Raw genomic sequence first — 13,504 nt, forward strand, 5'->3', positions numbered from 1 at the left:
GACCCACTTATCTTGACCTCATTTATCTTGGGAACCCATGTATGTCCAACATTTTGGCCTGGTCCCAGAAAAATCCTTCTTTGTTATGCTAATTATTCCCCATAAGTTTCAGACCGAAGTAACATATGGCCCTGCTTATTTTGATGAAGTGCAACTTTTATTGTCTACCTCTGAGAAATTTTACAAGAAATGATTAGCAAAAGCAATCAATTTTAAAGCAAAATTTGGCTAGTTCCACTTTGCTACTAGTCACAAGTCAATACTGACAAAAGAAAAACTTTAAACTCTAAAGTTTCTCATTTGGCACCTAGGAAGAACTGGATGATGACAGCATCATCCTTACATTCAGCAGTGGAGCAGTCATCATCATTTTTTATCCAATACTGAACATTGTCAAATGAGTTAAAATTTCCCCCAGTTTTTGCCTCTTCAAAATCCTCTGAATTCGCCTAGTGGTTAGAGCGTCCGCCTCGGATGCGGAAGGTCATGGGTTCGATTCCCGGCTGAGTTATACCAAAGACTTACAAAAATGGTACTAACAGCTGCCTCGCTTGGCGCTCAGCATTAAGAGGTTAGTGTTAGGACTGGTCGGCCTTGTGTCAGGATAATGTGATTGGGTGGGACATCATGCTACAAGTCTGCGGCATGATGCCCCAGTGCTAGACATCACTATAAACTGCCATACTGCAGACATTGTAGCAATATGACTGAATTTTTTTAAAGCTACGTTAAAAATCCAAATCACACACACACAAACACTGTGAATTCGTAAAAAAAAATCACCATCATATTGACAAAGTAAGCTTTCCTTTACCTGTATGTCTCCATTACGAGATCAAATGCCTTAATTTTCTTGTAAATACTGATAAGACTAAACTCACTTTTAAGTCTGATTTCACTGGAAAGTGACAATTGTTTTAATAGACCATATTTGTATGCAAATGAACATCTATCTCTTCTGGGCTGCAGTAGATTACAGAAAGCAGCAGCAAATTCAAACGACATGCTGCCGCTATCCCTTTCTGTAGTCTGTTTCCATGTATCAATAAACAATGATCAACAATAAGCAGGTATTCTGTATAAGCAGTGAGCTTTGTTTACAGAGATAAAGTCACTGATCTGCTGGGGTAACTTTAGTACTAAAGGAAAATTAGACATTCATGTGTACTTTAACCGAATACAATAGTTGCTACTGACCAATGACAGTTATGGCTAATAGAGACATGGGTAATTTCAGGTGTTCAATTGCTGGTTAGGAATACAATATCTTACCATGCCTGAATACAACAGTAGCTAATTAGAACTTAACTATGACTGTAAAACACATTCTGGTAATGTCCGAATCAAGTACAGTTGATTTTTTCTGTTAAAAGAACTTAATAATAAATATAAATTATTTAAAGCAGATTTATGCATATCAATAGCCATTTTTTTTTTAAACCATAAAAAACATCATTTCTTTTAGCCATTAAAATGTATTTGGTATGTCATATGTTTATTAACGCTTTTTTGTCATTCAGATTCTGTCTTCAGTCCATAAGGTTTGAATAGTGACATATTTCAGTGTATCAATTTCCATTAAATAATATTCTGTAGTTAAATTCATGGCAGTTGTAGGTACATGTATATCATATTTCTTTAATGCCAGCAAAGACACAAGCAAATCCATTTAACTTGCATGGGAGTGGTCAGTTTTAGATTGGATTTTTTATAATTTGTTTAGGGGGTAAGGTTTTTTTATTTACTGAGGAACATTAAAACTATATGTTCATTGCAAAATATACATGACCGTGGAATTAAAAGAAAATTGTATACATATTGTACCTTTATTTCAGAGAGAGCACATACATGTAAACAATCGTAATTTATTAACAGCACTGTTCTTTTTGTATTGTTTACCATGTATAGCTGGAGTCTGAATTATGTCTAAAAGGTTATGAAATCACAACACTTGTTTCTAAAGTAAAACTATACAAATAAAGCAATAATAATTCTTAAAACTGTCAGCAACATTCCAGTAATCCTAAGAGTAAGAGACAGGAATTAAAGCCAATGATCTCTTTAAAATTATGTAACCGGTTTTATGAACCCTGGTATTATGGGACCCAGTTATGTCAATGATTTTTTTTACACCCCTGATGTAAGTGAGATAACCGGGTTTGACTGTAATGAAATTATGAATCTCTCATTCTATACAGTCAAACCCCCAAGGTTACAGTTTCAGGAAAATACCATTTTTTTGTTCTCACTGACATCTGCCTGTAGTTGTTGCTGTTTATATCTGACAAGTATTAGTTATAATGTCTTAATGCTGAGGACATGGATGATTATGATAAACTTGCTACAGTGGAACTTGTTTTGAAGGACCTCTTCTTTTGCCAAAAAAATAATGGTCACTCATAACACTATATAATTAGTGAATCAGTGCACTGAAAATCAGGTCTCTCATGACAGTTGTTCCCTCCTGTAGTGGTTTTTCAAGGTGTGTTTTAATGTAGCTTATATTACAATTAAGTGGAAACAGATTTTTGTGGACTGGGAGATTGGGTAATCTCAGATCTGTGCAATACTGTCATTGCATCAAATCCCATAATGATACTTTGTGATAATAATATATGATAGCACCACTATTAGAAATACTTTGATTCAGCTTAACTTTATCATAACTAGATGATGTGTGATGTACCATTTACACCCCACCATGACTAGATGATGTGTGATGTACCATTTACACCCCACCATGACTAGATGATGTGCAATGTACCATTTACACCCCACCATAACTAGATGATGTGTGATGTACCATTTACACCCCACCTTGACTAGATGATGTGTGATGTACAATTTACACCCAACCATGACTAGATGATGTGTGATGTACCATTTACATCCCACCATGACTAGATGATGTGTGATGTACCATTTACACCCCACCATGACTAGATGAGGTGAGATGTACCATTTACACCCCACCATGACTAGATGATGTGTGATGTACTGTGTGATGTACCATTTACACCCCACCATAACTAGATGATGTGTAATGTACCATTTACACCCCACCATAACTAGATGATGTGTGATGTACCATTTACACCCCACCTTGACTAGATGATGTGTGATATACCATTTACACCCCACCATGACTAGATGATTTGTGATGTACCATTTACACCCCACGATGACTAGATGATGTGTAATGTACCATTTACACCCCACCATAACTAGATGTGTGATGTACCATTTACACCCCACCATGACTAGAAGATGTGTGATGTACCATTTACACCCCACCATGACTAGATGATGTGTGATGTACCATTTACACCCCAGCTTGACTAGATGATGTGTGATATACCATTTACACCCCACCATGACTAGATGATGTGTGATGTACCATTTACACCCCACCATAACTAGATGATGTGTGATGTACCATTTACACCCCACCTTGACTAGATGATGTGTGATGTACCATTTACACCCCACCATGACCAGATGATGTGTGATGTACTGTGTGATGTACCATTTACACCCCACCATGACTAGATGATGTGTGATGTACCATTTACACCCCACCATGACTAGGTGATGTGTAATGTACCATTTACACCCCACCATGACTAGATGATGTATGATGTACCATTTACACCCCACCATAACTAGATGATGTGTAATGTACCATTTACACCCCACCATGACTAGATGATGTGTGATGTACCATTTACACCCCAGATTGACTAGATGATGTGTGATGTACCATTTACACCCCACAATGACTAGATGATGTGTGATGTACCATTTACACCCCAGCTTGACTAGATGATGTGTGATATACCATTTACACCCCACCATGACTAGATGATGTGTGATGTACCATTTACACCCCACCATGACTAGATGATGTGTAATGTACCATTTACACCCCACCATAACTAGATGATGTGTGATGTACCATTTACACCCCACCATGACCAGATGATGTGTGATGTACTGTGTGATGTACCATTTACACCCCACCATGACTAGATGATGTGTGATGTACCATTTACACCCCACCATGACTAGGTGATGTGTAATGTACCATTTACACCCCACCATGACTAGATGATGTATGATGTACCATTTACACCCCACCATAACTAGATGATGTGTAATGTACCATTTACACCCCACCATGACTAGATGATGTATGATGTACCATTTACACCCCACCGTGACTAGATGATGTGTGATGTACCATTTGCACCCCACCATGACTAGATGATGTGTGATGTACCATTTACACCCCACTTTGACTAGATGTGTAATGTACCATTTACATCCCACCATGACTAGATGATGTGTGATGTACCGTTTACACCCCACCATGACAAGATGATGTATGATGTACCATTTACACCCCACTATGACTAGATGATGTGTGATGTACCATTTACACCCCAGTTGGACTAGATGATGTGTGATTTACCATTTACACCCCACAGGGTTCCCACACTATCAGGAAAAAGTCAGGAGAAATTATAATTTTTTTCTTGACCGTGAAATGTCCTGGAATTTCACAAATGTTGATGAAAGTCGGGAAAAACCCTGGAATTTTCCGCCACCACTTGATGCCCGAAACAATCATGTAATTGAGTTGTAACTAAGCTGATCTTGAGTTAAATTTATCGCGTTCTGACCAGAATATTCAGAGGGTACACTATGTATCATTTGGGTGCTTGCAATAAACATGTATGCTGAATCAATCCAAACGCTCAGTGGATTAGATTCATCTAGTAGACTTTTATTTTCAAAGTCAGCTTGATATCCATATCTTTCCTTACGTGGAAGCTATGAAAACCGCTCTAGCATCACAAGAGGCAATACATCATTGTGGCAAAATGTAGCCGCTTACCTGATGGCCTAGTAAACTTCAAATGTTGTTAGATCAAGTGATACATGCATGAAATGGATAGGAAACTTACTTATTTCATCAATGCCATAGTTTTGTCTAGTCTGTCAGCAGAATAAAGACATAACAATTATAATACTTGCCATTTCTGAGAAAATAAATCATTTTCCTATTGATTTCTTGCAGGTATGAGTCAATATGACATGTTTAAATTTTCAAGGCCCACTGCTAAGCAACTACCATATTTCGCTACCCCACGGTGGTGGCAAATTCCAATTTTTTTATATGCAATTGCATTGACCCCACACCCCAACCTAAATGTCCAAATATGAACAATGGGGTGGGAATATTCAAAGTAAACTCAGATTAGAAAATGGACTGCTATTCGTTTTAAACCAAATTTGTAGTCCAAATTGTTGAATATCAGATTTAAAATGAGAAATTGTAGTTCCTTGTATTATATATTAAAATACTATTCCAGCCTCTGTATCAGTGCAGGTTTGGGAACTGGTTTAACAAATTACAAGAAGACAAGTTGATTTTACAGAAAATTCAGTCCCTGTTTATACCACAGTATATAATTTTGAAGGTCTTTTGTCAAAATTTAAATCATCCCTTTTGAAAATGTTTTTTAAATGATGGCTTTTTAACCAGATCGTCTTAAGGAGATTGGGTTGTTTGAAAAATCTTGCTTAAGGATTTTATTGGCACAGATAAATTCGGGGTTAAACTCTCTTCGTTACAAGACAAGATTCTAATTATTTGCGTTTAATGTTTTTGGGGGGATTTTATTGGCACAGATAAATTCAGGGTTAAACTTATCATCTTTGCAAGACAAGGTTCTAATTATTTGCGATTATTGTTTTTTTTATTATTTTGTAATAGGAAATGTTTACTTTCTATTTAACAGGGATCATCCTGGGCTTCGCCAATGTCGCAAATTGCGATTATTTTCCCTTATTGGCGACAAAAATATCCCATCTGGCGATTTTTTTGGCGACAGACTTTTTGGTTATTTAATTTGTACATACAATCATGGATTTGGACTGGATAAATTAAAAGGGAGAATGAAAGGAAGCCAGAAACTTGACTAAGCAATGCATTGGAATCAATCTGTTACACAAATGATCCTTTGTTCGTATTGACAACCCTATCTTTACAGTGCATTGTTACATCATAATCTGCTTATGCTAACATCTGGGCTGAGTACTGTATGCTGTGATACAGTCAATAATGCTACCGAACTATACCTACAACTGACTGACTTCTGAAGACGCGAATAGAACAGATACAATTACTTGAATGGCTAATCCTTCTGTTGTTGTTTTTTCTTTTTTACATATACCAATACAATAGTTTGCTGAACCTTCATAGAAAACTGATAACCTTTGAGGTACAGACTACTGTGTATAAATACAAAGCAAACAGAAAAAATCTCAATCAGTTATATCTGTCGCCAGTGCAGCATTTTACTCATTGATCTTTTACTTTTGCCATTAATTCGTGTTACAGCTGCAGGGATTTAAACTCCGCAACAAGAAATAGCAAAAAAAAGTTTTGCATAATTAATAATAATTATTTATTTCTAAAAATACAGGAGTGAAAGAATCCCTAAATTGAGTGTGAATTTATGCTAATATATACGGTCCAATATTGCCAGGTGTTCACTCATGTAAGTTTCATTTGTGGGAATGGAGATCCTATTTTGCTTGTCGAGAAAATTTATACAGCATTCAGTGATCATTCTTAGGATTTAGGAAGCAATTCACTACAAGCTTTGTGAAGCTAGCCATAAGGGGGTGGGGGGCTGCTGAGAGACTACTGGTGTCACCTGTCAGCACTGTAGACTGTGAACGTGGATTCAGTAAGATGAACCTCATAAAAACTGACATCAGAAATAAACTCTGCATCTCATCTCTCGAGAATTTAATGAGAATCAGCACGTACAGATGTGAAAAATTAGACTTTGAAACTACATTCAACAAGTGGGCAGCCCTAAAATCGCGACGGATCTTCATGTAACACTTTGTAACATTTTGTTAATGCTTGTTGTAATTAGAGTATTAATTAACCCATCTTTTGTAATTTTCATTGCCTGTTACATTAATAGACTAAATTAACAATTGAAAAAATGTACACTACTTGTTCTGGCGACACGTTTTGAAAATTGGCGACAAAATATTGAGGTTGGCGATTTTTTGGGCGACAGCTTTTTAAAAGCCAGGACCATCCCTGTATTTTATATATATATATATATATATATATATATATATATATATATATATATATATATATATATATATATTGTTATAGAATTGTTTAGAAGTAAAGGTTTGAAAGGAAACAAAACTAATTTATGTTCATTATGTTGTTCCCGCTTAGCAGCATAATGCAGGTCAGCAAAATGAAGTTAGAATTTTTATTATGTATGTTGACATGACTTTACATGCTAATTTATAAGAATATAATCAAACTTGTTTTGTGTGATACATTTTGTGGTTTGTACAGGATCTTTGGCTTAAATGTTTTGGAGAGTCTTGAAAGAGAACCATCTTTAGATTTATAAAATGCATGATTTATAATATAAAATGTTCTTTAATTCCATTTAGTAATGGTCATATGTGAACCTTGAAAAAATTAATTTCATCTTGGAAAACCCCTGGAAATGACCTGGAAATTTATCTTTTGAAAGCTTGGAAACCATGACCCCACCATGACTAGATTATGTGTGATGTACCATTTACACCCCACCATAAATAGATGGTATATGATGTACCATTTTCACCCCACCATGACTAGATGATGTGTGATGTACCATTTACACCCCACCATGACTAGATGATGTGTGATTTACCAGCAATAAATCTACCCAGGAAGATTACGACCAACCTGAATCTTTTGAGTCAACCATGGTTGCAGAGTTTCTTTTCCCTGCCAAGACCACCACCTCCTTCACACCTTTTGTCAGGACAGCTTTGTGAGAGAAAGAATTTAGACCATTGATTGTTAAAACACTTTCAAGTATAAGAAGGCCCTCCGCTGTCAAGGCTTATGAGAAAAGGGTCATTTTTTTAAAAGACTGTTGTTGAGTCAATAATATTGTCCTTTTGGGAGGTATCACAACCATCCCCCACCACTTTGGCAACTTACCCTTTAACTTTAATGGAAGACCCTGTGCTGTATGATATCTGACACATTTAGGCATCATGGCAGAAGAGATATCAATCATGATAAAGATCTATCAGTCCTACTAGCTAATTTTGATTTGAATAGACCAAAATCCCTCAACAGTTTTCCAGAATGAAATCAATCTTGATTCTTAGCAGATAAATTTGAACCCTTAGCCCAGGCCTTAACCAAAGCTGTTATCAAACACAACCTGTTTCCTGATAGCTTTAGCAAGGTGAGCAGCTTGTGTCCTTTAAATCAACATGAACTATCTTCAGTTCAAATCAGATGGTGTGGTGGATCCTCATAACACAAGCAGGCTTTGTAGTCAAAGACCAGTTACTGGGCAATCAGAGTCGTCGTGTGCTCCCTCATGTCTGTAGATGAGAGCAGCAGCCATGCAAGATCCTTAAGTGGGTTATATGCGCAGCATACTTAGATGTCTCAAAAGATCAGATTCGCCATATGAGGATTTCAGCTCATGAAATTAGAAAGGTCTTGCAAGCCTCAAATACAAGTGCAACTTTTTGTTTGAGTAAGAGAAGCTGTTGGCTGGTTTGCAGAGTCAACCTTCTCAAGTTTTTATCTTGGGGATTTAACTCTGCATAGACAAAACCTCAATCTGGTGTGTCCTCACTTAAAGACCCTCCCATCCACCTTGCTATGTGAGCATCCACCTTGGTTGTTCATTCGGCTTTAAAATTGGTGTTAAGGGGAGGTAATGGACAATAGTTATTGCCCTTTGTATGATATAGACAGTAATGATACAGTTTTTGTCTTTTAATAGTGCTGGATTTGGGAGGTAGGAGGCTATTGTCCCTAATGTTAATGTGGTCAGGTAAGTATTCTCAAAGAAACATAATTAACTAGAAATTTTTGTAATTCTATTCACCATTACACTTCATTCTGTTCACAGTTTACGTTTTTATTTAGTTATTTCACAATTTACACTTCTTACAGGTATTCACAATTTAGGCAGTTATTCACAGTTTCAACTTTTTACTTATTTACAAGTTACATTTTCTATTGTCATAAAACTTGGTATGTATGTTTAAATGCTTACATATTTTGCAGTCTGTAGAGGACAACAGGGTTCAGTTTCCAGAGCACCTGCCACTGTTAGAGATTCAGAGAGGGATAAAATCAGGAAAATTTCTCCAGGGAACATTTCAGGCCAGTCGTGAGAATTATATGGAAGCCAATGTCAGTGTTCACAATGAAGACAGAATGGTACGTTTTGAGGAACCATGTCAGGGTACCAGATGGTATCAAAAAAGAAAGATATGCTATATTTTCAGTGTAATTCCTTTGAAAAATACATTAAATTAGTTGAAAAGTCCCTGAGAAGTAAATGATAATTACTTTTTTATCGATACAATTTTGAAAAGGTGCCTTGAGGCATGAATATTTTGATACCTTTCATCTCCAAGACTGCTTTGTATTATATTTATTCAAATGGTAACCATCTCCTTAAAGCTGTGTTGTCTTGTTCAACTAGACTCTCATATGACTCCGGTAGAGCTCTGCTATTTGCAGGTCTGGTAAAATTCATCATCTATGTTTTTTTACAGAAAGCACTTTGAAATTACAAAGACATAGCTTGCTATCTGCTAAACCAAAATAATATTGATAACATATGATAATATAATTTAGAACTGCTTCCAATGTAGGTATGTCTCATTGACCCAATGAAAATGTCTATGTGTATGATTTCATCTTGTTATCACAGTTATGTAAAATATCACCTCATCTCATTATGCAGTTAAACTGGTTTTCCAATTTACTGGAAGACCTTGTTGATGTTGCATGAAAAACTCAAATGTTTATTATACCCTTATATGGTAAAGATCTCATTGAGCCACATGAGAGTGTGATGGAACAGACTAGAAAGGGTATTATTTTTGACTTAGGGTCACAGTTGGCTACAAAACCTTATAACAACCTTTTCTCAAAAGATGCTCAGCAGAATTTGACCAGATTTGATGAAGATTTCCTGAATGGAGACCTTCAACATTTGTACAAATGATGCTAATCTGTTGTAAAATATATAAAAAGAAAAACCCTCAACAACTTCTGATGAAATTCACTTGACAAAAGTTTGCCAGATTTGACAGTAAGCATCCTATCATGAATGCCTGTCAAGTTTATACATGCAGTACTAAAAATAATAATCCTTTAAATGACTCCTTCCTGTCTCAGTAACTTACAGAAATTAATTAGATTTAAAAGAAATCATTTAATTTTGTGCTTTAGTGCTGCTCCACCATCAGGTATTGCTGCCATGAGTGAAAACAGGACAATGATCATGTAACTTCTTTATCAAGACCTCCTTAGAGACGTTAAACAAATCTGACGGGGACACATTCTGTCCTGATTGTATAAAAGTTGCCATGCTATCTTTTAATATGACAATAACTACTAAAACCAGAAAATCCTATAAACACATTCTCAGAAAATGCTTAAAAGAAGTTGACCAGATCTGAGAGAAAAGTACTCAGGAAACGTGTTTTAGGTTTGTACAAATGATGAAATATTTGCTGTCAAAATATGACTGCCATGGCTAAAAATTGTATAACCCTTTAAATGACATTTAAATCATGTAACAGAATTGGACCAAATTCAGCCAAAAGCAGCCCAGAATACTTGGTCAGTTGCTTTGCAATAGGCAGTTTGGCTGATGTCATCCAGGCATGCAGTCTCAAGCCTTGGGGCTCTTGCTTAAAGTTGCGTGTGTTATATTTTTGCATGAAGATAATGTGAAAATAATGTAAAGTGAAGGGTCTATTCTGTGTTGCATGATTAATGGATTCATGCTAATTTCTAAACATTTGCATCTAAAAATTACCTGAATACATGAAAGTCACAGAGATAAAGATTTGCATAAAAATAACTGCTTAGGAAAATCAAGTTGTAATAAATATAAAATGCTTAAAAAATTAGAAATTTTTACACAAGTTTTAGTACACATTTTTATTTTCTGTGATGAGTGTTTTTCCAGATGCTTAAGATGCTCCATGTTTGTAAACTCCTCACTTGCGAAAGCAATAAAAGTCCATACTGCCATTGCCAAGTCCATTCCAGTTGTGTGACATGTTTTTAATTGGCTGAATGTGATTAAAAGTGACTCAGAATTGTGGGAGATTTTAGCTTGGTGCTCTGCATTAAGAGGTTAGTGTTAGGACTGGTCGGCCTGTTGTCAGGATAGTGGGACATCATGCTACATGTCTGTGGCATGATACTCCAGTGCTAGACATCGCTATAAACTGCCACACTGCAGACATTGTAGTAATATGACTGAAAAATTGTTAAAGCTGCGTTAAAAATCCAAATCACACACACACTTTGTAAAGAAAAGAAAAGAAATATTGATTGACTTTTTTTACCAATTTGAAAGTAAAACTAATAATGTGAAAGACATAGTCATTTCTGTACTTCCAAATCCAAAGCCTGATTCTAATCGCATGTCATATGTCAATGAGTACCTGTAGCAGAAATGAAACAGTGTTTATGTCATTGAACCCATTTAAGGTACAATTTTATGCTTAGTATGACTCTGTTTATAAAATGCTAATCTTTCATGAAAATTAGAGTTGTAATAATAGTACATGTAAGCGTACATGAAATCATAGTACATATAAGTGTACATGTAATAATAGAAAAATGTCAGTGAATTAAAAATTATAATGTTCTCTGCACTATTTGGCAGACCTTTATCCAAGTTATACAGTCCATTACTGCTTTAAAAACCGAAATCATGACAATTTACAAGAGCGTGGTCAAAAAGGGGTTGTTAGTTTGAGCACCATTTTATCTTCATTTCATGCCTGGTACAGTGTAAATTTTACGATGAAAATCTAATTTTATCCATCTTGATTAATGTATCCCATCAAGTTGTTGCATCGTTTTTACAATCACACTGAATTACACTATAAAATCGCATCTGTCTGAATCAGTTCTTTAGTAAATAGTGCTTGTTTACATTTTAAGCATGTTATTATTTCAAACTGAAGAGAAGTAAACATTACATTGATTGTTGTAGGAAACTTGTTTTTATTCTCCATTTCAAACATATATAATAAGGCCATGTTCCCACTGCAAGGATCAGTGAAGTCAGACCTCAGTTACATATGTTTAAACATGCAATGACACTTGGTGAGGATTACCACATGTGGAGTTATCTGGCATAGGTAACACCTAGCATAACAATTCTCAGATCTTGTGAACAAAATAAAAACAAAACCAATTATATTCCCACCATTACTGACCTTACCTTGGAGTAAACACACTACTCATCAACTAACAGCAAACATGGGCAGGTTGTTTGGAGGGGTTTAAGCTCATAAGAAGCTTGGCTACCAAACACTTAAATTTGGTTATCCCAGGCTGTTGGGCACATTATTTTTCTTTTTCCTGACAATCTGATGACCTTGGGATCAAGGTCACAAGATATTAAGCAATATTTTGTATGGCCTTTGTAGGCTTGGACCTTTTTGTTTTGAACAGTGGGAATGGGCTTGTACTAAAAGTCTTCCTTTTCATAAAAAGAGTCACCCATATTTTGTATCACTGATAGCAGACCATTCCAGTATCCTAAGTGGTAAGAATATTGACATCGGATGCAGGAGGCCATGGGCTGAACCCTGGCTGAGTCATACTAGAGACTTACAAAATTGGTACTAGCAGCTACCTCGATTGGTACTTTGCACTTAGAGGTTAGTGTTAGTGTTAGGACTGGTTAGCCTGGTGTCAGGATAAGGTGACTGAGTGGGACATGATGCTGAATGTCTGACACAATGCCCCAGTGCTAGACATCACTATAAATTGCCACATTGCAGACATCATAGTGATATGACTGAGATTGTCAAAATGCTATCAAAAATCCAAAACACATACACATCATTGATATCATGGGTCTGTCATGGGGGCATGACAGTGTTTACCTTGGATAGGATAGTATTTTCATGGGGTTTGGTGTATGTGCATGTCTGTGTACTTCATATCTTCACTTCAGGTTATTGTTTCCTTCAGATTTTCATTCAAGGTCATATGAATCTGAACCGAGCAGTACAAGATGATGTTGTTGCCATACAGATGCTGGAAGAATGTGACTGGGGCTGCCCTAGTTCTCTAGTGATGGAGGAGACAGAGGAAAAACCAGATGATGCAGACATTAAGGGAGAGGTGTAACTTTTTAAATAACATGAAAGATTAAATTCATTCAGGGAAGGCAGGGAAATGACAAAGGTTAATTATGCCTATGTGGTTCAGTCCTTTCCAGAGTTTTCCAATCATTTGAGCCTTTCAGATTGGTAACAATAATTTCTTCTTCGGATACATTACCCAATCATAGGGCCCAACAAATGTTAAAATCAGATGGAAGTGCTGGGTTCCTAGGAAAGAATTTGGTATTCCAGCATAAGTTCAGATGCCCAGAAAAGGCAT

The 13,504-nt window shown here is 36.1% G+C and overlaps 1 protein-coding gene across 1 annotated transcript in view; it reads left to right on the top strand.

Annotated features, from left to right (window-relative positions):
• The window catches only part of LOC149782793 (exosome complex exonuclease RRP44-like), a 130,928-nt gene that overhangs the window by 39,349 nt on the left and 78,075 nt on the right, over positions 1-13,504 (top strand). Inside the window, exons 6-7 of the mRNA XM_089934304.1 lie at positions 9,137-9,292; positions 13,091-13,243. Coding sequence (XP_089790430.1) covers positions 9,137-9,292; positions 13,091-13,243 — 309 coding nt within the window. The remainder of the gene's footprint in view (positions 1-9,136; positions 9,293-13,090; positions 13,244-13,504) is intronic.

The sequence above is a fragment of the Sinohyriopsis cumingii genome, chromosome 15 (assembly GCF_028554795.1).
Source record: "Sinohyriopsis cumingii isolate HCF-2022 chromosome 15, ASM2855479v2, whole genome shotgun sequence".
Taxonomy (NCBI): Eukaryota; Metazoa; Mollusca; class Bivalvia; order Unionida; family Unionidae; genus Sinohyriopsis; species Sinohyriopsis cumingii.